Raw genomic sequence first — 26,507 nt, 5'->3', positions numbered from 1 at the left:
ACAGGGTCTCACTCTGTATAGTGGTGTAATCATAGCTCACTGTAGCTTTGAACTGCTGGGCTCAAGTGATCCTCCTGCCTCAGCCTCCCAAAGTGCTGGGATTACAGACGTGAAGCACTGTGCCTGGTGTATATAAGGTTTTTAATCACAGTCCCCTGTCCTCTTCCTCTTTCAGCATGACGTTTGTTGAAGAGATTGTACCAGCTGTTTTATAGAATATCTTACTTTGTGGATTTTCTGATTGCCTCTTCTTTGTTTCATTTAGCTTGTTTATCTGTTCTTTGTATTTCCTCTAATTGGAATTTACACATAAAGCAGCCCTTCTCAGTAGTTCATTGAAAATTAAGCCTTAATGCCCTATATCATCCACCATGTGTAAGAATTCTCTGCTTTCTATTAATAATGGTACTAGCTATATACCATCCTTAGGATAATTGAGAAAATAGTCACTAAGATCATTTTCTGTAAGGTTTAATTCTTTCCTAGAATCCTGGTTGAGAAAAACTGAGAGGCTTGATGGATTCACTTTACAAAGCTAAACATTTTTGACTAGAATACATCATAGGTACTTGGTGCTGCATCTTATCAGAAGATACACACTCTTTGGTTGACCTTCCATTAGTGGTTCCAGGATTGACCACTGAGATTAGGATTATGACAGTCTGATCCTCCCATTTATAAAGTTTGTTTTCCTCCTTGTAATGTAATTTGTGCAATGGTAGCTTGTTATTTTACAAATATCCAATTCCCTATTCCCCAATAACCTTTTGTTTAATTGCTTTAAATTCCAGTAGATAGGCCTTACCTTAATGAATAATTTCATTATGGTTTGCAAAAGGATATTTTTTACTAATTTTGTCGTTCCTTTTAGTTAGTCATTACTAACTCTGTCATTTTAATTAGCATTCTTCTGAGTTCCTACTAGGTAGAACTAGGATAAATCTTAATTGTTTTTTAATTTCCTATTTTAAAAATGATTTATTTTAAAGTTGCCTCAAATATTAATTTTTTTCTGCCTTTCTCTTTGTAAAGTATTGTGAACTCATGGATTTTCATTGATTTAGAATCTCCACTAAAATCATTCTTTTGGTGCTCAAAATATCGTAACTTTGGTCACTGGAGCCCTTCTTTGCTTCCCAACACAAAAAGATGACTCATAATCATCCTTACCCCAGCCATGGAATCCTTGGTTCCTTTTAGTATCAATCTGAGTTAGATCAGAAGAAAGAAACCACACAGTATTTTGAATGGGAATGTTTAATATAAAGAATTATTAACCATGACAGGAGATTATAGTAATAAAGGATTATCTGATGATATATAAAGAGTATTCTAAAAAATATGGAAGAGCTATGATGATGATACCGCTGTACTCTAGCTGGGCAACAGTGCAATACCCTGTCTCAAAAAAAAAAAAAAAAAGCATATAGAAATAAAATAGACAGAAGGAGCAGTCATTAACCCTAGGGCTGAGATAGATCTAAGGAAGGAAGAGTCTACCTTCCTCCCAGGGCTGAGATCCAGACCCTGTTGGAGAGGGCATAGCCACAGCTCACTGGATTATAGAGACGTCACTGTGGTGCCGAATACTGCTGGAAATCTCAAATTAGCTGAAAATCTGCTTTCTGGGAAGCCCAAGAAAGCTGTTCAGGTGTCTCATCAGAGAGTTCTGGTGTCTCACCAGAGGCACTGTGCCACACAATAAGTTAAGAATCTCCAGGAAGTACACTCATATCAATGAATTTGGTTCAATCAAATGTTATGTATTCTATCGTCTTTTGTTCTAATACCCTCGGAATCCATTCCTACATCTGTTCCCCTGGTTTCTTTATATGCGTATTAGCAAAGTTTTATAATTCTTTTGGTGTGTAACTTATTTCCTTCTGTGGTACCTGTCCCCCTGGAACACGCTGAGGTTTGTCCCTGATTATGGGTTTAGTGACAACAGGATGTGGTAGTAGTCGGTCTTGAGGAGAATGGACATTTCCTTTCAAGGCACTGTCTCAAGTGAAGTTATCACAGGACATCAAGCTGAGGAGGGCTCGTCTCTTCAGGCACTGGAGGGCAAGCTACTTCCACTGAAAAGGGAAGCTCAGAGTGACATGAAAATTTAAGATTATCATTTTCATTTGGGTCCAACCAGATCTCACCATTCCAAGATTCGGAATCCCATTCCTTACAAATTAATTTCCTAACTTTCACATGAGAAATTTGGTGAGAGTGTGAATTCAACTAATTATAATTCAGCAAGCCACACAACTAAGTTTTGTATACGAGTTTTGGCAATACCAGCCCTGGAGCTACAAAAAATAACAGTTGCTTTTAGAGCTGTCATGGTTCTCAGACTGTGACTTGAGCTGAGAGTTAGTGGACCTGAGTTTCTCATTTTCTTTTTGTAACAACTCAGAAGAATCCAGTGCACATCACAGTCATTGGTGTCATCATTACTGCCTCAGTGGTCAACTGCAGCGGCCACTTGCTTGACTTGGCATTTTATTACAATCGACCACAGATACCTTCACTGATTGTGATGCAGTCTGAAAAATATATTACCTATGGTACTTAATAAGGTCTCTAATTCTGCCTTGTAGCTTGTCATGTTATAGAACCCAGAGGATGAAATTAGTCCAAAATTGCCAAGAAAAAATAGGCATTTGGCTGTAATATCAGGTACCAAAGACCTCTTAAAACCTTTCTCATTCAGGGACAGGTACAGTGGCTCATACCTGTAATCCTAGCACTCTGGGAGGCTGAGGCAGGAGGATTGCTCAGGAGTTTGAGACTATCCTGAGCAAGAGCGAGAAAAATAGAAATTTTTCTATTTTTGTACTAAATAGAAAAATTAGCCAGGTGTGGTGGCATATGCCTATAGTCCCAGCTACTCGAGAGGCTGAGGCAGGAGGATCACTTGAGCCCAGGAGTTTGAGGTTGTAGTGAGCTATATGAAGACGCCACTGCCCTCTAGCCTGGGGGACAGCAAGACTATCTTAAAAAACAAAACAAAACAAAACAAAAACCTTTCTCATTCAATTTCCCTAACACTTTCCTCTAATGGTTACATTCTATCCTATTTCTTGTTAGTACTATACTTTTGTGGTTTATCCTAATGGAGCCGTGCCTAAACATGGTATAGAACTTTCTGAAGTTTTAAATATTACTCTTCTTGCTCTTACAGCTGAACTGAGCGTGGCCTCTAATATTTTAATCTAGATTAAAATATTTTATTAATCTCTATTTTGTTAATCCAAGATCTCAATTCTTATTTATTCCTATTGTATTTTTATTGGTGAACTCTTCTGGACCCTGTATGGCATTTATCCTGCAGCATTTTTGAGGCCTTACTTTAAGAGACAGATTTTTTAATGATATAGTTCTCAAAAAGAAATAAAAATAACTCTTAGTTTTGAAGCTTTGTGGTGTGCGTTTGATTTAATTAGCAGAATTTCTTCTCTTCAAAGCAATTAGTTTTAGATACGGAGTTTTTTTGTTTTTTTTTTTCAGAATTCTGTCCTGAAGATTGAGTCAGTAGTTAGAATATACAAGCAAGTCCATCCATTTGTAAACAAATTGAAATGTCATTTAGGAAGCATACAAGGCCAAGCAATTGTGTAATGAATTCACCTCAAGAGTTTCAAAAATTCAGGTGTTGGGGAGGGTAAGTGAGAATCAGCTCTTAAAGAGAAATCTCTTAGTGGCTCCAGTTCATGTTAAAGGAACTTTGTTACTGCATACATTTTGTTTCTTTCAGCCTTGAACCATATTAAAATAAGTGCCCACTATAGGAATTCTTCTTAGGTGCATTCACTAGTTTACATATATTACGCATCTTGGTATATTTATTGATACATATATTGCATGTATTAGTGTCTTAATCCTTTCTAAAAATGCTGGGCATTTTAGTGATCCCAGGCAACTACCTGGCGTCTCTGAATTTTTTTCCTCTGAGTTTCAAGAGGAACAAAGGGCCTCAGAAAGTCTTAAAGAATAACTAACTAGAACTTAATGGAAGTAGGACTATATTTGTGACATTTTCTCTTCTCATTCAGTGTGTTTTCTGGTGACTTTCTATAAGTACTTTCCCCTCTAAAGCAAGGGTTCTCAACTCTTCTACTATCCTTCCTTCAGTAAATAATTGAGTATGTACTATGTGCCAGCTGTGGTTTTAGACGCTCAGAAGTCATTCATATCCAGTATACTCACGGGATATACCCAGGTTATGTGGATAATTCCCCTGCAGGTCAGCTGTGTAATTCCGCCCTATAAGTATGTATGATGCAGTGTATACAAAATGAATGGAAAGGGAGAGAAGTGAGTCTGTGTAAATGTAGTTTTTTAAAATAAGCAGTCAGGCTGGACGTGGTGGCTCACGCCTATGATCCCAACACTTTGGGAGGCCTAGGCAGGAGGATCACTTGAGCCCAGGAGTTTGAGACTAGCCTGGACAATATATTGAGAACTTCTTTGCCCCCCAAAATTTTAAAAATTAGCCGGGTGTGGTGGCATGTGCCTATAGTCCCAGCTACTCAGGAGGCTGAGCTGGGAGGATTGCTTGAGCCTGGCAGTTGGAGATTGCAGTGAGCTACGATTGCACTGCTGCACTCCAGTGTGGGTGACAGCGAGACCCTGTCTCAACAAAATAAAAATAAAAAATAAACAGTCAATTAGGTTCTGATATTATTAGTTAAAATTAGTATTCAAACTGACATTTAAAACTAGTAAAATAATTGATTAATGTGTGATAGATGATTGTTTCCCCATGCTGTTAATATTTCCTGGCACTCTTTGGTAATGTACTAATCACTGTCAGTGTATATTAGTGTATAGATAGTTGTACTAATAATTATTTGTAATATTCATAAGATCATTGCTGTAGTCTACCCCCTTTAGAGGTTTTGAAATATAAGAAGTTCTTGATATTAATAGCATATTTGTTCTGTATGTACAAGCAAATAGAAAAATTTGAGAGATAACTATGGTGTAGTGGTTAAGATCATAGACTTTGAAGCCAGACTTCTTCAGTTTAAGTCATGGAGATGGTATGTACTAGCTGTGTCATATGGGGTCAAGTTACTTGACCCATCTGCCTCAGTTTTCTCATCTGTATAATGGGGGATAATAGTATCTATTTCATATTGTGGGCATTAAATCTGTTAATACACATAACTCGTATAAATCTCTTAAAATAGCGCCGTTGTGTAGTAAAGCCTCAGTAAATATACGATGATTGATCAGCTTGTTTCTTATTGATAGTTATGTGCTTTTCTTCCTCCCCCTAAAATGTAATGGCCAGGAAGAGAGAGAAAAATAGAAGGAGCCAGGGGCATTTATATACTAGTAATTCCTTTGTCTCTTCTTATTTTCTTCTGTCTTCTTATAAGAAAAGGTTAATTTAAAAAAAATGTAGGCCGGGCACAGTGGCTCACGCCTGTAATCCTAGCACTCTGGGAAGCTGAGGCAGGAGGATTGCTTGAGCTCAAGAGTTCGAGACCAGCCTGAGCAAGAGCGAGACCCTATCACTACTAAAAATAGAAAGAAATTAGCCAAACAACTAAAAAAATAGAAAAAAATTAGCCGGGCATGGTGGCGCGTGCCTGTAGTCCCAGCTACCCGGGAGGCTGAGGCAGGAGGATTGCTTGAGCCCAGGAATTTGAGGTTGCTGTGAGCTAGGCTGATGCCATGGCACTCTAGCCCAGGCAAGAGAGTGAGACTCTGTCTCAAAAAAAAAAAATGTAGTTTTCCAGACCCTAATAACTTAGTGTTCTGTGGGAATGAACGTGGTATATAGTCACATATTAACCTCTCACTTCCTTCATCTTAGAAACTTAGCACTCTTTGGAGCATAGTAATAAAGACAGTCATCTTAAGTGTAGCTTGTGTGGTAGATGAAGCTTCAAATTTGGAGGATTTTCCTGTGTAGTTTATACCTGTATTGTAACCATGAATATCAGAATTCTTTAGACTATGGTTGCCATAAACTTACCTGAATCATTTCATTTTTTCTTCCTTCATTTCAATTCATTACAATTCAAACTAATTAAGTGTGTACACATATTGCCTGATATTGCAACATAGGGGGAGTATGGCTTTAGATCTGGTTTGGTAATACATTATGGGATTCCACTACTTCCCCTGGCCATGCTTCCTGAACCCCATGACAATTACGTTTCTAACTCAATGCCTGTAAAAGCTATTTTAGAACATTCTTTATCTGGAAAAAGTTGCATTACATTTTCCTTTGGAAAAAATACATATCACAAAAACAGTCTGCAAAGAGAAACACTGATGAGTTTTAGTCTGACTTCTATTTTGTCTTTTTTATAATATTTATAGTAGTGTCACTTTCTGTGGAATGACATATTTACTAGAGTATTCCAGTGCTGAAACTAGAACATCAGCTTTTCATGTAGGACTATATAGTAGTATGCCTAGCTAACTCCAGCTTATTTTTATTCTATGAAAATCAGGTGTATAGATGAATAAATATTACTTTTAAAACAATTCTGTTGATAATACAACAATAATACAGAAATGGGAACCAAGAAACCTAATAAGTTACTTCTAAAATGTGTTTATCTTTGGGTAAGTCTGTAACCCGTCTGTACCTCAGTTTCCCTATCAAGAAACTGGAGATAAGAGGACCTGCCTGTAGATTTTCACTGGGGAGAGAATGGATTAATGATATTTGGAACAGTGGCACTTACAAAGTACTTTTAACTATTAGCAGTTATTGTCATCCTTCTCATTATTATACTTGTAAGATGATTATAATAATGGTTTAAGTGTATACATTGACATTATTTAACTTTGTTCTTCTATTCAGATGACCTGTGTAGAAAAAGCAGGAACAGATGAGAAAATGCTTATGAAGGTCTTTCGCTGTTTGGGAAGCTGGTTTAACTTGGGAGTTTTGGACAGTAACTTCATGGCTAACAATAAGTTACTAGCACTTCTTTTTGAGGTTTTGGTAAGTAATGACTTTATTAAAGTATTTCTGCCACAGTCACTTTTCGTAACTAACCTGCTGGGACATAACAGTGTTTTCAGATTACTGCGCAGTGACTGGAAGGTGTATACTAAGAAAACACCAGTGTCCCCTCCTTGCTGCCAAGTTCCAAATTAAAAGTATCAGTTATAATACTCAGAATAGAATGTAGTTATATTTAAGAGGAGAGCAATCTTATATGCAGAGAAATGATCTACATAATAAAATCCAAATAACAACCATTGGTGTCTTTTTCCTTTTTTCAAAAGTATAAAATTATGTGTTCCTAGTAATAGTCATTGAATCTTAGACATTACCATTATGTAATTACATGTACATCAGAAATTTAGAAAATATAGAATAGGTGGAATTAAAAATTATCTTTATTGCATCCAGAGATAATTATAGATCAGAATATTATCTTTGTAGTTGAGATAGTTTAGTTAAACAGCAGTGTATGTACAGAATGGATTTGCAGTTTTTGACGTTAGTGGAATAAGTGGTAATGTCTCTTTATATACTTGTGCATTCCTTTAAACTTTGAAAGTAGTAATGCCTAGTAATTCTTAGTAGATAGGAGTCAGTGCTTAGAATAAGACTAGATTTTTGAACAAAAACATAGCATTGTCTCAAGCACAAATACTGAAGAGGTCTTTGGAGATATGAATGGCTTTGTTGTCTCTTTCTCCTAGAGGATTTCCTTTAATGAAGATGTATTAGTATGGAAGCTCTGTGTATACTGGATATATGATCGTGCACTGTTATTTAGAAGATGGTAGCATGATGCTAGACTGATACCACTGTGAATTAAAGAAGGAAAAGGAAAGCACCTTCTTCAAGGAGACACTTGACATTTTATTGTTGTTAGTGTATTTCTGCTGTCATTCTTGCATTAGAAGCTAAGCCTCAGGAAAGTTAGGGCGCCAATAATTGTTTCACTAGTCATTATCTTGGTCCCCATGTCTGTTGGTAGCCTACCTTAATAATGGTGATTATGATTCTCATCTCACCAAATTGTGTGAAGCATAGTCACTTAAATAAAGTCAAGTCCCACTTCTGTTTAAAAAATTTAACATGATTACATATGAATGGAAGACAGTTTAGAATATACTTCAAACTTAACCATGGTGACTTCTGTTAATTGGGATTGGACTAATGAAGAAGCTGAGCAGTATGCCAGGATTATGTTATCTCCTCTACTAATCCAGTGTCAGGACCCGTCTTGTCACTTGTAAGTAGAGTATCTGGAATCAAGGTCAAATAATCTCGTTTTTTTACATTGATTCAGTGGTTCAAAATCATGCCACATTTTGCTTTAGGTTTGGACCACAACTTGCTTGTACAACTTCTCCCCCATAGCTCTTTTTAAAAAAATAAAAAACCTGATATAGACAGAATAATAAATTTTAACATTTATCTAACTTTTATAACATGGTAGTATAATGAGTATCTTTAAACCCACCGTTCAATCCAAGAATAACCTAATGAACAATTTCCATCTGTGATGTTCTCCCTAACCTGCTTAATAGCTTTTTGACCCCCTCCCCCCACCCCCAGATTCTAAATGTTCTTGTATTTTATTATTCAAGAAAGGCTAACTCACCCTTATTAAATTTATTCAACCTTTCAACTGTACTCTCTTAAATAGAAGCCCTGGAGGCTTTCTTCTTTGAACCTTCTGATCTACTCTAATTTGCATCAATTGTTCTTTAGCTCTAACTCCCCAGCTGTCATCTTGGGACTTCGCTTTATTGTGCTGTCTGAGTTAGATTAACTGGTTTTTTTTGAACCATGGCAAATAACTTTCTCAGAAAAGATACATAGAAAGCAAAAACTTGGAATTGTTACATGCCTGAGAAATATTTTTATTTTGCTTTTGGTCTTGATTGATGGTTTGGCTAGGTATAGAGTTCTAGGTTCAGTGTTATTTTCCTTCAAAATTTAAGAGGTCTTGCTCTCTTTTACTAGCATGCGTCATTAATGAGAAGTCTGAGAACTCTGATTTTTGCTCCTTTCTGTTACCTTCTTCTCTTTTCCCCAGAATCTTTAAGAACCTCTGTTTAACTTTTTGCTATTCTAATATTTCACAATGGTATATTTAGGCATGTGTCTTTGGTACTTGTTGAGCCCTTTCATTTTAGATAGTACTGGAATATCAGAAAAAGGATAGAAAATATTTTAACAGACTTAAAATAGGGCAGGGAACACATGGCATTCCATTTGGAAGGACTCGTCTGAACAAAAACATGGAGAGTAGAAATTATATGATCGCAATTGAGGTACAGAAAGACTGATTTGCTTGGCATGTTAGAGAAATAGAAATAGGATTGGGAAGATTGATGGATGTTGTCTCATAGGTGGCCATGACTAGGCTACTGTATGTTTAAAGTACGTCTTCAGGCTGAGTGCAGTGGGTAACGCCTATAATCCTAGCACTCTGGGAGGCCAAGGCAGGAGGATTGCTTGAGCTTAGGAGTTCAAGACCAGCCTGAGCAAGAGGGAGACCCTGTCCCCACTAAAAATAGAAAAATTAGCCAGGCGTCGTGTCGCGCACCTGTGGTCCCAGCTACTCAGGAAGCTGAGGCAGGAGGATCACTTGAGCCCAGGAGTTTGAGATTGTAGTGAGCTATGATGATGCCACTACACTCTACCTGGGGTGACAGAGTGACACTCTGTCTCAAAAAAAAAAAAAAAAAATCTATAAAGAAGCTAAAATTGTTTTCCTGTTATAGTCTCTCAGTATCCTGGGGGCATTGGTTTCAGGACTGCCACCCTTCCTATTGAATACCGAAATCTGAGGATGCTCAACTCCTTTATATAAAATGGTGTAGTGTTTGCATATAACCTACACACATCTTCCTGTATATTTTAAATCATCTCTAGATTACATACCCAATACAATGTAAATGCTATGTAAATAGTTGTTATACTATAATTTTAAAATTTGTATTTTTTATTAGTTTCATTTTTGAATAATTTCTACCCACGGTTGATTCAATGCATGGGTGTGGGGAGCCAACTGTGCTTGCCTTACACACCTTGGTAATCATATTTCTTGCTTCCCTATTCTTGTTACCTCCCAGCAACAGGATAAGACCTCATCTAACCTACATGAAGCTGCTTCAGACTGTGTGTGCTCAGCTCTCTATGCCATTGAAAATGTGGAGACTAATTTGCCATTAGCCATGCAACTTTTTCAAGGCGTCCTGACGTTGGAGACTGCCTATCATATGGCTGTGGCACGTGAAGATTTAGACAAGTGAGTAATTATTTAAGCCTGGATTCCCTGGGTTTGCCTATAGACTAATGTTCTTTTAAGTCACTTTTTATTATTCATCTATCATTTGTGATTCTCAGTGACTCTGTAAATATAAAAACAGTGCATCCTAAAGATGCTCTATTATTCTTGTCTGAACCTAGAGTGGCAAATTGGATGCAGAAGGAGAGATTGTAGAATTACCAATCATGGAAAGTCATAAGTTTTTGCACTTACGAAGTAAGGCTCTGCAGTTAGGGACAAACTTTAAAATATCAAGTGTGATTTGATGAGAATTTTTATTCAGATGTTTTAGTAATTGAGAATCTGAACTGGCAAGTCACTTGCTTATATGTGTACAAGTATATGGTCTAAGTAAAGGTGCCTGTCATAGAGATTGTGATACAGCATAGCAGTAATCACTAGATGTTCCTTAGGTTGAGAAACCTTTTATTTGATTCACTGTGACTGTGAGTTTATACATACAATATCCAAATTTCTGACGTGGTGCTGCTATTCCTCTTCCTTTTGCAGAGTTCTGAATTACTGCCGTATTTTCACTGAACTATGTGAAACTTTTCTTGAAAAAATTGTTTGTACTCCAGGCCAAGGTCTTGGGGACCTGCGAACTCTGGAACTGCTTCTTATCTGTGCAGGACATCCTCAATACGAGGTAGTGTTTATAGTGTGCTAAGGCTGTTATTCTCCAGGTTGTGTGTTACTTGTTGTCTACATTCTACTGCTTCATGCTTAGCCTTTTATTCTTGAGAAATTATAGTCTTGTTTTTAATTAATCTGATGTGGGGATTTTCTCTGTATTGGAATTTTTTTAAAAAAACAAGTATATTTGAGTTTCTGCTTTGAATCCTTCTTACCTAGTTAGCGGGGCTGACTATTGTAGGCACCTCAAGGAACCCATTAGCAAGAAAGCCCATTTCTTTGTACTGAGCCTCTTCTCTAGCTCTATTTATTCTCTAGAGCTTTATAGCTAAAAACCACCAAATCCTGACTGTACCTCCACAAATCTTAGCACCTAAAATTTTTCTTCACATGAGGAATGGCAATGAGAAAGGGGTTGAAAGGACTTAAGGGTCTCCTTCATTCAAAAATCTTTAAGATACTGTGCCTCTTTGAAGTTTGCTAAATTTTTAAAAATCTTATGTATTTGAGAAGTTTTATCTGTTTTTAGTATAAGATGTAAGAAAGGAGTACTCCTAAGTTGGGCATTGTTTTAAATAGCTCTATTTTGGATCCTTGATGGGAAAAGGATGGAGGGACTCTCTTAATGTCTACTCTTAGGCCTAGTAGTCCTGTGATTCTCAACCCTTTTTCTGTTATCACCTACAAGATAATGTTTGTTTTACATAATCTCATGCGGATATCTAGATTTGGGTGAAACTCAAAACAATTTTGGGAGAAGTATAGCACCACACAATAATTATCACTCCTTTAAGCAGTGCCATCTGGAAAATAGGCTGTGAGTAACATCCCAGGCTTTTTTTCCCTTTCTCTCCCACTCAAGAAAGTAGATGAATAAAAGTTGAGACTGATTCAGCTATGTTCAGGGAATTACAGATGGTTTGCCTGGTTTTGTTCTAATCTCAAACATTTAATGAAAGTATTTCAGAATTTTTAAAAAAATACTTAAAAGAGATTTCCGTTTCTGTATCTTTTTCTCTAAATTCAGAATCCAGTGTAACTTTTGGAGAAATTATCTCAGGGCTAAAAAGGGACTGTAAAGCCAGTCATTCTAAATGAAGTTTTTGGGCCTAATGTGAGAAGTTAATTTAGAGGGGTAATAATAAATCTACTGGACAAAAGGTGGCTTCTTAACTGGTTCCTCTCATAAATTTTTTTTCTTTTCTTTTTTTTTTTTTTTTTTTTGAGAGAGTCTTGCTCTGTCACCTAGGCTAGAGTGCAATAACATGATCATAGCTCTCTGCAGCCTTGAACTCCTGGGCTCAAGTGATCTTCCCATCTTGGTCTCCCAAAGTGTTGAGATTATAGGCATGAGCCTCTGCTAATATTATTTAAAAGTATATCTTCTGCTGGGCACAGTGGCTCATGCCTATAACCTCAGCTGCTTGGGAGGCTGGGTTGGAAGGATTGCTCAAGCCCGGGAGTTTGAGGCTATAGTGAGCTATGATTTTGCCACTGCATTCCAGCCTGGGTGACAGAGCAAGACCCCATCTCTTTAAGAAAGAAAAAAAAAAAGAGTGTGTCTTCTTTTCTATATGGTCCTAGTAATAAGACTGTTTTCTTGTTCCATTCCAATAAATCATCTTTTCTCTTTTAATCTAATAGGTGGTAGAAATTTCCTTTAACTTTTGGTACCGACTAGGAGAGCATTTGTATAAAACTAATGATGAGGTTATTCATGGCATCTTCAAAGCTTACATTCAGAGGCTACTTCATGCCTTGGCTCGGCACTGCCAGCTGGAACCAGACCATGTAAGTTCCCTTCTCTGTTTCTTCAAATCTTTCTTTCCTCCTTGTGTCAGTGCTAATTTGAAAAGGGACTGAAAAGGTAAAAGAATAAAGCTAACAGAATCTGTACATTTTGTTGTTCTGTAGCTTCCACTGGAGAAGTCAATTACCAGTATAATGAAGAGTATTAGGCCTAGGTAGGAAAAAATCATTCCAGCTTAACCAGTAATTCTTCTCCTAGGAATTTATCTTAAATAATTCTGCAGAAGAACAAACAGCTATTTTATGTACAGAGCATTATCTGTAAAAGTGAAAAACGATGAACTCATATACAGCAGTATAAGAAGAGTTGTATAAATTATGATATAGCAACTTGATGAACCATTATGTAGCAATTAAAAATAATGACTATTGAAGGAATGATGAAAGGCTAAGTGAAAAAAACCAGATGTGAAATTTTATACTGTTTTTAATAGTATAAAATATGTGGTTAGATGAAAACTAATACAAAAGTGAAATGTTTGTTAAGCATTTTGAAAATTACATGACTCCCCCTCCCCCACATACGTACATGTTTTTCTGTATATTATTTATACTGATTTTATAGTTTTAAAGAAAATACGGAAATCTGTTTGCTAAGAAGAAAGCATACTAGAAATATTGTAAAATAGTCCATTGGAAAATTCTTCAGCCACCATGCTTTGCTTAGTTTCTTCAAATTTTGCCACATTTATTTCATCCTTTTTGTTGTTCAGTTGGTTGGTTTAATCCTTGTCCTTTAATCTAGGACCTGGAGTAAGTTCAGTTGCTTACAATTAAATCTGACATGCTATTCTCTTAATTTTATTGTGAGTCTGTGTTTGAGTCATGGTATTTTGTATCTCCACAGAACCTTAGTGATGATACAGTCTAGTGGTTTTCAAACTTTTTTTTAAATTGAGGAATCCTATCTCAACTACATCTTACTTGGAAGCCTGATTTGTAATATTTTATTTTTATAGTTTTTCATTTGATCTCTTCCAAGTACCATACAGAACTGATTGGTAATAAATAAACAAAAGCGGGGCTGCTCTGGTTTAAATGGCTTTATGCTTGATCTCCTTGTCTTTGCCAGTTCTGTGGCACCATTTCCCTTGCAGGTAATCCCTCATAATTTTATCCATTATTGCATCAGAGACAGCCATCATTTCCTCCTCCTTACTCGACCTTTAATTTCTTCATCTTAAAGCAAGAAGGTCGAACTATTAATAGTACTAAAGGCTTTTTCCAGGTATTTGGATCCAAGATTCTTATACATGCCCTTAACGTCCCATAATTGGTAACCCTTTGTTTACTTACAGAAGTGTGCTGGAATAGGAAAGCATGGAATGTAAATAATCTTTAAATTTTTTTAATGAAAATCTTCAAACATACAGTAATGGTGAAATAATTTTATAGTGAATATCTATACACCTATCACGTAAATTCTACCATTCATATTTTACTGTGCTTGTTTTACATATTTGTTTACCTATGTGAAATTTTTCTTTAAGTCAAAAACTCAATTCTATTTTCTGTGTGAAGTTATTGTGATAGTGGTTGATTTTGGTATATCTTGAACCATAAAACTTCAGAGGCTTGTTCAGTACTAAGAGCTGACATTCTCTAGGTAGGCTTATAACTTAAACCAGGTCACTTCTCACCCTACTACACTACATTTTTCTAATAACAGAACAAGATGTAGCTTAGAAATACAAAGCACACACACCCCAAAGAGTTTCTCGTAAAAGGTAGAGAATATGTTACATTGACTTGACGTACCTCACGGTTTGGGAGACTATCTGTCTATGGTAAAATACCCTTGTGATTTAGGGCAACGTTTGTTCATTGGGACTTAACTGCTTAATGGTTTTTTGTTCTTTATTCTGAATTTTATAGAGGTCATTGAAAGCCTCAGTGAGTTTGAAACAAATATTGTCTGATTTGAAATTTTAGGAGGGGGTTCCTGAAGAGACTGATGACTTTGGGGAGTTTCGGATGAGAGTATCAGACCTGGTGAAGGACTTGATTTTTTTGATTGGGTCTATGGAATGTTTTGCTCAGGTAAGCCTATTTGGAGATTCTTGCCGCTTTTACCAATCACCTTGATTGTGTTTACTTCTGTCTTCTGTAAAGGTTCCATCTTATTGCTTCAATCTCAGTGACTAAATGGGGTGATAAACATGCAGGTGTCTAGCACACTGCCTGGCATATAGTAGCTATGTTTATTTAGCATCTTACAAGCGAATTGTAGTCTGGATGATTCAGTCATGATTTACTCTATTACTGTTGCTAATGAGGCTGTTCCACCTGTGCAACTGTAATGGAAGATCATAGATAAGCATTAAAGCCTCCAGGATACTTACAGGGAATTTGAACCTAGCCAGGAAAAATAGGCAAGTTTTTCTGCCTTAATAGTTTATATACCAAGCTCCTGGCAATTCTTATAGTTATGTGGCATTTCCTTTGTCCACACTTATGGCTAGATTCCTGTGCAGTTTCATCCCAGAGGTGACTATACTAGAGTAGGAGATTCATAATCCTGTGTTTTTTCTGACAGAGTAGTAGTAAGATTTTACCTCATAAGGCTGTATGCTCATCATTCCATATCACTTAACATCAGCATAATTTCAGGTGGTTTTCATATTGCTGGATCGCACATACTCTAATGAGCTCTGAAATACTAGTTAGAATGCTTTGTCACAGCAATACTGAGCTAACCTGAACTTTTCTGGGGGTAAATCAGCCATTTTGTGTATAATTGGGCATAATCTGATCTAGAAAATGTTAATAAAATTATAACCTTTTCATTTTATATGCAAAGCTTGTTTATTGATCTACCTATGAAGGGTTAGGGATTCTCAAAAAGCAATTTCAGTGAGATCTCTGGATCATAAGCAGATGACCTGTGCTCAGATTTCAGTTTTTCTCTCTGGCTCTCTATGGCTTTGAGCAAGTCCCTTGATCTTCTTCAGGCTTAAGTTTACAAATTTATGTAAGTTATCAATGTTATCTAAGATGTAGTCTGTGGAACACCAGCCCCGTGAGATTTTTTTTTGGCAAAAGAAAAAGTTTCATCATCAATTGAAATTGAGAAATGATTTAAATAATGTGTTAAAGGCTCCATGAAGTCATGTTGCAAGAGGGTTGTTTAATTTTGCCTTCCCTAGCAATGTCTGTTATTTGACTACAGAAATCTTAGACTAATACATAGTCACATTCCACAGATGGATATAATCTGGGAAATTCTGGATCAGAACATTTCTTAGTATCGTGCTAGGTCTATTTATTTTTTTAAATTTTGCTTGCATATGATACTGTGATAGGTGCTTCTAAACACCTACTTTTTAGGAATTTCATCTGTACTACCAGTATTGATGCAGACAAATAGTTAAAAACAATAGAAATGTAACGCCCATGCATATAGAGAGGATTTACATTGTATCTTCAGTTTAAGTATGTTTATGTGTTTATCAGTTATTATCAGGACCAGGAAAAGACACTCTTAGACTGTGTTTTGTTTTTCCCCATAGTACTCATTGCCTGGGGGCAGATGATGATCTTGAAAAACTCTTGGGGATCTAAATGAGTTTATTTCAAATATTAAAATAGTAGTTACTTCTAGTTAATAAGGATGTGAAAAATGAAAATAATATTCTTACCTGGCTGTAAGTAATTAGATTTAGAAATAAGGAGCTGGATTTATTGTAACTAACAGGATTTTTTGGTTTGTTTGCTTTGGCATTCTGTTTTCTTTTAATGGATCCGTAATCCACCTCTTCTTCTCTAGTTATATTCTACTCTGAAAGAAGGCAACCCACCCTGGGAGGTGACAGAAGCCGTTCTCTTTATCATGGCTGCTATAGCAAAGAGTGTTGATCCGTGAGTGTCTAATAAGTCTTTTGCTGGAAACTCTAAATATCAAGAGGAAGGAAAATTACACAATTTTTCTCTTATATGATATATGCTTGGAAACTCTTAGAACTTACTTCTGTAGTGCTGTCTAGTCTTCTGATTTCTAGAGTCTAGTCCAGGGTAGAATTGTTGATGCGATGTTTTAACCACATTTCCTAGAGTTAAAATTATTTTATTCTTGATGCTGAGAATAGAGTACTTATTTATTTTTCCAGCTGAGGCTCCCTTGTAAAAGTTGGTATGATCAAGAATTTGTTAGACTGTTAAATTGTTGGTACTTGCTTAAAAGCAGTTGAATAGGCACTAATTTGGATCTCCTGCTTTTGTGACCTTGGGTAAGTTATCCTTACAAATATTTAATTACATTGTTTTCCTTTTTTCTGTCTTAGAATCATTTGTGAGTTTCAGAGAGGCAAGCCATAGGCACTGCTTCACCTAAAAGAGTAGCAAAATCTAAAAGGCAATTATTATTTTTATTGCCATTGACAATTGTTTAATTATTTGAAATTTTACTTCTAATTGCTTACCATAGAAAATGCTATTTAAGATATGAATCCCTAAAGACAGAATTTACTTTGCGCCATGAGTTTATAAATTGATGTTAATATCTGCCATGGCACCTTAAATTTTGATCTGATACCTACAGTTGAGCTCTCTATTCAGGGCCTTGATTGGAGAGATGGTTAAGGCAGATATTTATAAAAAAATATATAATGCTTCTTTCTTAGCAGCCTTTCAGGGCCTAATCAATAGAATCTTACGTTGTTTCTAATCCAGTAAATATTCGAAGAGATGGAGTAGGTTTATTTATTTTTCTGTGTTAAAATGTTCTAATCCTTAATTACGTATCATACTTTTTCCTCTTAAACCCATTTTAGTGTCTTTTGGAACCATACATGACAGTCTGAAGATTATTAAAATCATTAATATTCTAACTGATATGTCTTGGTTTGAAAAATGATGGTAGATAGTCTTCAATAACTAGTTTAGTATCTCTAGGAACCATAAAGCATAAACGAGAGGTTTTATATTGTTTTTTTGTTTGTCTGCATTTCAAGTCAGCTACATATAATTTTCAGTTCATATAAAGGACTTAATAGACCTAGTTTATCAGCAGAGGGTGCTCTTGCTCTAATCCAGGATATTATTTACATTTTAAACATCTTTCATTTCTGGATTAAGTTTTACCACTTTGGGGGCATTCTCTACTCTGCTCAAAAGAACTATAGCCAGTATACTTGGGGGGTGGGAGGGAGAAAAGGAAAGGGAAAAAAGAAATTCACAGAAAGCTATGGAAAAAAGCTATGGAAAGTGTTTGGTTAACTTAAATTTTCCCTTATGTTCCAAATTGGAGCACCTTAACTAACTCGTGTAGCTGTTTTCTTATTTTTTCAGTTAGTGAACTGGCCACCCATACTTTCCTGTTATTAACATTTCTAATATCCAGCTATACAAAATCTTTTGGAGAATAACAACTAATAGCAAGTGGTCTATGAGAATTATTTGTTTCACCATTCAGCAATATTTACTGAATGCCCACTATGCGCCAGGCACTGTTCTAGGTACTGCAGATGTAGGAATAAATAAAATAGATCCTTTAAAAGAAGACATTCATCTACAGTAAATGTCTGCCTCCAATTTAAAGAGCCTCTATCTGATAGCATGGTGTGTCTTTAGGCACTTGACTGGCATTCTGAAGATTAAGGAGCAATATGTGTCTCCTGAAACAATGATATCTTTGATTTCTGTCTTTCCCCCTTTTTTGAGGATCTGAAAACCTTGCACACTCAGTGTTAAGCACTTTTATCTGAATGGTTACTTATTTAGAAAGAAGCCCTTTAGCATTGCTTTGTGTCACCACAGCCTGTTATTTGGCTGGAACATAACCTCTGAAATCAGTAACTGTGAGTACTTGCCTCTGTACTCAGGGAGAACAATCCAACACTTGTGGAGGTCCTAGAAGGAGTTGTTCGTCTCCCAGAGACTGTACATACAGCTGTGCGATATACCAGCATTGAACTGGTTGGAGAGATGAGCGAAGTGGTTGATCGAAATCCTCAGTTCCTTGGTATGTGTGAACTTTCCTTTGCTGCTGTTAACTTCTGGTTTTCCTGATTTTCTTCTCCTCTCTTACTTTTGCATTTGTTTTCCTGCTTGCTTTTTTTTTAACAAGTGGAATAAACATTGGGAATAAACAATATATTGTAAGTTACTGCTTAGTTGATACATTTATAGTCTGATCTGGGAATGGGACCTTAGAAAGATTAGATCTCTAAATAGGGAAATGGTTTGCTTCTAGTACTCTATGTAAGCATGAACATATCTGTCTTTTTTTGTCTTTGGCATATGCTTGAGATAATCAAACTCTCCTATAGTTCTAACCTCAAAGCTACTAATAGGCTAAAGAAAAGGAGAGTTTTTCAGTGTTAAATACATGCTCTATTTAACAACCAAGAATTATCAATTGAAACTAAATATCTGCAAGTTAAAATGAGGAGTGCTCAGTTATATAACCTCTGGCTGTCCTTATTGACTTGAGAAAAATAACTAATGATCTATAAATAACAACTTTAAAATTGAAGGTTAAAGTTAGAAATCATTTATTCTAACCCCTTCATTTTGCAGATAAGGAAACTAAGGCCCAGAGACACTAAATAATTTATCCAGAGTGTAATATATATCAAGCCCCTGACATTTAAGGATACATTCTGAGAATTTTAATAATACCCAAATTTGTGAATACTATTACATCATTAAGTTTGACATGTTTCCTTGGTGCACTTTTATCACCTTTTTATTTGATTTTATGTTATATATGATCTGTTTTTAGTGACCTTTCACTTGCTAAAAAAAAAAGTGAATGTGTGCCTTTTTTTAATTTCTGTATACAGAGCATATGATAGGCATGCTCACATCATAACTGAGCCACTTTCCAAGTTCAGTTTACCATTTCAAAGTGTTTTCAAATGCTTATTTTCTAATTCTTAGATTTCTTCACTTCTTTTATCTGCCCTGACATTTGGTGTTCTTTTCTGAACTATGTTTTCCACAAAGAAACATAGTAGGTTTGTTTGGTTTTTTATTTATTTAATTAATTTTTTGTAGAGATGATGTCTCACAATGTTGCCCAGGCTGGTCTTAAACTCCTGACCTAAAGTGATCTTCCTGCTTTGGCCTCCCAATGTGCTGGGATTATAGGCATGAGTCACTGCACCTGGCCTATTTGTTTTAATTTCATTTAATATCTTCAGTTCATGTCCAGTGGGCAGCAAAGCTAGGTTGAGCTACAGAATCTTACTAACACTTACTCATTACCACATGCAGTATCTGATTCAGATTTGTGTCTCAGCAATAGACAGATTGCTGTGTGTTCATACACACTCTAGAAGTCAAAACCACAAATAATCAATTTGAGAATCACAAAAGTCTACAGTATTAGAGTTGCTTGGGCTAGATTCTCAATTCCAGGTCTTCTGATTCCTAGGCTAAACAGGGTTGGGGTGTTTGTTTTTGGCAGATTGTGCTGGATTGGTGTGTTGTGTTGGTCATTATACTACAAATGGAGATAACAGTTTTAAGTGGGCTTTAAGAAATTATTCTTTTGATTTCTTCCATTTTTTCATGATTTGCTACAAGGTCACTCTAAAGTACTCAGAATGCTCTTTTAATCGTATATGATTTTTCTTAGAGTTTTCCCATAGAAAAACCTTCTGAAGGTAAAGAAGAAGAGTATAATTTGCTCTCTAGCAATTCACCTTTATAATCAACTGTCTAATGCCGGGCACAGTGGCTTGCACTTGTAGTCTCAGCTACTCAGGAGGCTGAGGTGGAGGATTGCTTGGGCCCAGAGGTTCAATTCCAGTTTGGGCAATGTAGTGAGACCACGTCTCTAAAAACAAAAACAGCCCCAACTTTCTTGGAACTCTTATGTTTGGTAAAATTAAAACATAGTCAATTAATTCATCTAGAGGTACTCAAGATTCATCTGCGTGTTTTTAAGGCTGTTTGTAACTAGCAAGAAGCAAGTATAAAAGCTTTAGACAACTATCATTGTCTTGGTACATGTAGGCTATTTTACCAAGTGATTCATCTCTGGGTATAATCATAGCTCTGAGCTTTGTATTCTTTCTTGCACTGCCATATTATACACGGCCATAATACTTCGATGGCTGTGTGTGCTCTTAAGTCATTGGTTTTCAAACTGTGCTCTTTGAATCCCTAGGGTTACAAGGAATAGTTGACTGCCATGAGGGAAGAAATAAAAGATGAAATAGAACTCAGGGCCTTCTGAGACTGTGTCAGTGATATTAGCTCCATTTTTATATGTTTTGTATATTGATTCTGAACACATTTCATTTTTTTAAAGGGTTCTTTTGCTTTAAAAGAAAAAGTATGTAAACCTCTGCTCTAACAATGTAGAAGTTTTTGTTAAGCGTCACATATATAATCACTACCTGGCTTTTCTCCTTAGACCCTGTGTTGGGCTACTTGATGAAAGGCCTGTGTGAAAAGCCCCTGGCTTCTGCTGCAGCTAAAGCCATTCATAACATTTGCTCTGTCTGCCGAGATCACATGGCTCAGCACTTTAACGGACTCCTGGAGATTGCCCGTTCCCTCGATTCCTTCATGTTGTCTCCAGAAGCTGCTGTGGGCTTGCTAAAAGGTATTTACTATATAAAGTAGTAACAGCCTCTTCAGAGCCACTCTTCAGAGTTATCTTACGTCAGTCATATCCCAGTTTTTCGGTCTCAATGTACTTAGCAATAGGGAAGGTGGCTTTTCCATTAGAGAGAAGGGTGTTGATTATTTGTACATGTATTCTTTTCTTAGAATATTTTAAGGTTATATAATTAATTCTTGGTGCTTGCAGTATATACAGCACAGACCTAGATTTGGGTGGAGACAACACATTTGTACTATGCATAATTGCTTTTTAAGTTGAAGGAATGAAAAGGGAGACCAAATAAGCATTGTTATACCAAAAAGGTAGGTGGAAATTGAAAGGTAGAGTGCATGGATTAGTGTCATAAATAGAAGTTAGAGGTCCTGGTTTCTTAGTAGTCTTTAACTATTACTGATTCAGCTTACCTGAGTGATTGTCCAGAGGCAAACAGCCAGAGTGCTGACAAGGCCCAGACTTAATAGAAGAACTAGAGATATTAAGGCTAGGAACAAGACTTTAAAAGTGATGGCTACTTTTAAATATTTGAAAATTTATCTTCTTAAAAAGGGATCATATTTACTTTGTGAATAACCAGTTGGTAACCATTTATGGGGAAGCACATACTGGCTCCTAGAAAGAAAACACTTTCCAACCAAACTTTCTGAAAACAGATTGGGGTGCTCTGTGAGGTAATGAAATCCTTATAGCTAGTAAATCAGAAAGGATTGGGGTATATCAAATATAGGAATAGGTAAAGTGACCTGTGCAGCTTCTTCTAAGACTGTGAATGTTAAACAATTAACTTGGCAAGAGTAGATGGCCTTATTAGTTCACAGATGTGAACTAATTCTGTTCTCTGCCATTTGTATGACCAGGTTCCTTACCAGCTAGTGTGACTGTGCATTTTTTACAGAAGATTTTGTTTTCATGCCATGGGTTTTTGTTGTTTGCCTTCATAGGCACAGATAAGGCATTGAATCAGAGTCAAATATTCTTGTCATTTTCTAGTGAAGTTTAACCTTGATATTAAAGTGACATCTAACCCATAGTGGAATCTGGTCTACACTTATCAGTGGTATCTTCTAGATGTAGAAAACTTTCTTTTCTGTAGGAATGAATTAAAAGGAAAAAATCATATTAAATTAAATTAAATTTTCCCCTTAGTTTTAAAGAAAATTCTAACTCATCCATGGCTTATTGACTACCAGGGGAAAATCACTCAGTTTTTAATTCTGATTTGAAGATGTAGGGATTAATTATTGTTCTGTTGAATGGAACTTCAGGAGATGGAAAAAAATCATAATCAAGGAGGTTTTTAACCTAGAAAGGATGTAGGCTAATATGTAACTCTTTGGATTTAGGGGACATGTTCCAGCAACTGGTGGGGATAGTAACAAGAAGAAGGCTGAATGGGAAGGATCCGGGCCTTCTATCCTTGCTTGAATCTAACTGCCTTTTTTTTTTTAAACCCATTTTATTGGAGTACCAAATTAAGATTTTATTTAGGGGGAAGGGAAGAAGGGGATAGGCTTCTGTAACTGTTTTGGGGGGGAAAAAAAAAGAACAGACTTAACTCTTTTCTATTCACATCACATATTTCACAGATGAAGAAACTAAGGCCCAGAGAGAGTATCTCACATAAGCTCACAGAGGGGGTTATGGTAAATTGGGAGTGAAATCTCTAATTGTAGCCCACTCTTCCTAAAAGCATTATGTCAATATTTCTTTCTATTATGATAAAAATTGCCTGAGGTGGTTATCACAAATAAAGACTCTCTTTGACCTGCTAAATCAGAATCTCGGGGAAGTTTGAGAAACATTGCACTATGGTTTACATTTAAAAATAGCTTTGCGGCCGGGCGCGGTGGCTCATGCCTTGTAATCCTAGCACTCTGGGAGGCCGAGGTGGGCGGATCGTTTGAGCTCAGGCGTTCGAGACCAGCCTGAGCAAGAGCGAGACCCCATCTCTACTAAAAATAGAAAGAAATTATATGGACAGCTAAAAATATATATAGAAAAAATTAGCCAGGCATGGTGATGCATGCCTGTGTCCCAGCTACTCGGGAGGCTGAGACAGGAGGATCCCTTGAGCTCAGAAGTTTGAGGTTGCTGTGAGCTAGGCTGACGCCACGGCACTCACTCTAGCCTGGGCAACAGAGTGAGACTCTGTCTCAAAAAAAAAAAAAATAGCTTTGCCATTGGCTTTGTGAAGGAAATTTTAAAAGTCTTTAAAGAATTGGAAAGGGGGGCATATTTAAATATCTTTAAACCAATAGACTGCTGAGGAAAAATAAGTTAATATCAACTTCAGTTGAAAATGTCAATGTGAAGGTCTTACCGACTTATAAGCCAAATAAAGAAAAAATCACCGTAAATAACAAAATGTTACAATTTTTAAAACAGTGCTGATCTTTTTAAAAGAAAGGAACCAGTCAGCCTTTTAATCTGTATGATGTAGACCAATTAATTGAGATCTCAATTCAGTCTTTCTTTTCTTCATTTGCATCTTCCTTTGTTGTTCAGGAACAGCACTTGTCCTAGCCCGATTACCTTTGGATAAGATTACTGAATGTCTTAGTGAGCTGTGTTCCGTTCAGGTTATGGCACTGAAAAAGGTGAGTCCACATGAGTAAAATGTGAAACAAGTATTAGACGTTTACATGTTAGAAAGAAAAAGACAGAATTATTTATTTACAGATGATCTTTTATCTACCTACAAAAGCCAAGAGAATGAACTGAGAATTTATTAAAATTAATGTCTATCAAAGTAGCTATGTACAAGGATAAGTATTTCAAGATCAATAGATTCTCACTATATCAATAATAACCAGTTTGAAGTTATAATGGGGAAAGATCATTCAAGTTAGCAATCAAAACCGTAACCTACCGTATTTCCTTGAAGAATTTTTTAAAGATGTCAGCTCTTCTATTATGTTTATAGTGAAATAACAGTAGATATACTAGTGGGATTTTTAGAATTTGATGTAATGATTCTAAAGTTCATCTCTAATGATACACTGGTAGGAATATCTAAGAAATTTTAGGAAATAATGAGGCCACTTGCTTAAAATGTATTATAAAGCTATAATTCTAAAGCTTTATGCTATAAAGCTAAATATAAATTTATGATTATATTTTATATATTAAGTATATGACACTATATACAGTCTATATTATAATATGTAATATCTTAATCGTAATTAAAGTTAGTGGAAAAAAATGATACAGTTTTCCACTCCCCAGTGATCAGATCAAATGTAGTAATGTGCAGTCTTGGCCATCGTGAAGTAAGATGGAAGAAAATAATTTGACAATATAAATTAAAGTTTGTACCATTTGAGTAACTTATAGGACTCTGTTATTTTAAGGAAATAAGCAGAGATTGAGACAAAAGTTGATGTATAAATGTATTTCCTGTAGGCTTATACATGTGGTGACTGAGTGTTAATGTCTTTGTCTCTTCAGCTGTTGTCTCAGGAGCCTAGCAATGGCATATCCTCAGATCCCACTGTGTTCTTAGATCGCCTTGCAGTGATATTTAGGTAAGAAGGAAGACTTTGGATGCCTTACTTGGGTTAAAAGCTTAAATGAAGCCATTATATGTTGAAGTAAACAATCATTTTTTTTCCTAATACTTCCAAGTTCCTCTTATAAATCCCCTGTGTCCAGAGACAAATTAAGCCTGCTACCTGAAGTTTTGGGACAAAGGCAAATTCTAAGAATTCATTCTTGGTAGATCTTTGTCAAAAGACCCTTTAAGGCCAAGCATGGTGACTCAGGCCTGTAATCGTAGCTCTTTGAGAGGCTGAGGAGGGAGGGTTGTTTGAGGCCAGGAGTTCAAAACCAGCCTAGGCAACATAATGAGACCCCCCATCTCTACCAAAGGGGAAAAAAAAAAAAGATTAAAAAAAATATTAGCCAGGCATGGTGGAGCACACCTGTATCCTAGCTACTTGGGAGGCTGAGTCAGGAGGATCCTTTGAGCTGAGGGGTTTGAGGCTGCAGTGAGCTATGATCACAACACTGCACTCCAGCCTGGGCAACAGACAGAGAGACCCTGTTTCTAAAAAATAAAAAACTCTTTAAAAATGAAATTGATTGTCGAGTTCTGTGATTTTCAAAGTTTAACATCCCTCAGCATCAATCACCTGGGCTCATTAAAACATGGATTGCTAGGTCCCATCCAGTGTCTGATTTATTGGATCTTGGGTAGCACCCCAAAATTTGCATTTCTATTAAAGTTCCCAGATGCTGATGATGCTGATGATTCTACTTCCTGTTACAGAGACCACACTTTCAGAGTCATTGTTACATAGTATATGGGTACAAAAAAACAATGAAGCCACTTCAGTGATCAGGTGAAATTGATCCTTTGAGGTCAAGAAGCACCTAATGTTTAAAAAGGCATTTGAGTGACAGTGTTCAAAGGGTGATTCTTACTGAGTTATTCAATTTGTGATTTGTCAGACCTATGGTTATAACTGGAATGGCAGAGTATTAGTTGTGTAGAAGCCTTATATGGGATAAGTTAAATCAAAGACATTGTTTTCACTTATTAGTTATTGTCAGCAGGGATCTTTCTCTGAGTTGGTACAATGCATTCCTTATATAATTAGAGTCCTATCAAAAATTACCTTTTCACGGCGGGGAGCGATGGCTCACACCTGTAATCCTAGCACTCTGGGATGCCAAGGCGGGTGGATCATTGGAGCTCAGGAGTTCGAGACCAGCCTGAGCAAGAGTGAGACCCCTGTCTCTACTAAAAATAGAAAGAAATTATATGGACAACTAAAAATACATATAGAAAAAATTAGCTGGTCATGGTGGCGCATGCCTGTAGTCCCAGCTTACTCGGGAGGCTGAGGCAGTAGGATCACTTGAGCCCAGGAGTTTGAGGTTGCTGTGAGCTAGGCTGACGCCACGGCACTCTAGCCTGGCCAACGGAGTGAGACTCTGTCTCAAAAAAAAAAAAAAAATACCTTTTCACAATAAATGAAAGAAAATATGCTATAGATATAAATGCCTGAATTAAAGAAACTTAAATTTTTATTAAGTTGCTGTTGAGCTTTTTAAAATTAAAGAGTAGCTTTCCTTTAAAGAGATTGGTATTTAATCATGCAGGAGGTTGGTTTTTTTTTTTTTTTCTTTTCTGCTTTTTTTCAAACTAGTGGGCTCTAGAACTAGACTGAGGAGTTGTATTTGACCTATTGTGGGTGGGGCCATATTGTTTCACTGGGTTCAGACTA

General features: G+C 36.4%; 1 protein-coding gene across 11 annotated transcripts in view; it reads left to right on the top strand.

Annotated features, from left to right (window-relative positions):
• The window catches only part of TNPO3 (transportin 3), an 80,200-nt gene that overhangs the window by 31,422 nt on the left and 22,271 nt on the right, over positions 1-26,507 (top strand). For 6 of the 11 annotated variants that reach the window (XR_011231795.1, XM_069462533.1, XM_069462531.1 and 3 more), the window contains 10 exons: positions 6,821-6,964; positions 10,066-10,241; positions 10,773-10,911; positions 12,543-12,689; positions 14,640-14,747; positions 16,474-16,565; positions 18,527-18,666; positions 21,070-21,261; positions 23,785-23,876; positions 24,727-24,803. Coding sequence is in view for 10 of the 11 variants with exons in the window: in XM_069462533.1 (XP_069318634.1) it covers positions 6,821-6,964; positions 10,066-10,241; positions 10,773-10,911; positions 12,543-12,689; positions 14,640-14,747; positions 16,474-16,565; positions 18,527-18,666; positions 21,070-21,261; positions 23,785-23,876; positions 24,727-24,803 (1,307 nt within the window). In the remaining variant the exon portion in view is untranslated. The remainder of the gene's footprint in view (positions 1-6,820; positions 6,965-10,065; positions 10,242-10,772; positions 10,912-12,542; positions 12,690-14,639; positions 14,748-16,473; positions 16,566-18,526; positions 18,667-21,069; positions 21,262-23,784; positions 23,877-24,726; positions 24,804-26,507) is intronic. The other 5 variants (XM_069462538.1, XM_069462536.1, XM_069462534.1 and 2 more) reach the window with 4 other exon arrangements.

This window comes from Eulemur rufifrons, chromosome 29, assembly GCF_041146395.1.
Source record: "Eulemur rufifrons isolate Redbay chromosome 29, OSU_ERuf_1, whole genome shotgun sequence".
Taxonomy (NCBI): Eukaryota; Metazoa; Chordata; class Mammalia; order Primates; family Lemuridae; genus Eulemur; species Eulemur rufifrons.
The sequence above is the reverse complement of the archived record's forward strand: the minus strand, read 5'-3'. Positions and strand labels throughout refer to the sequence as shown.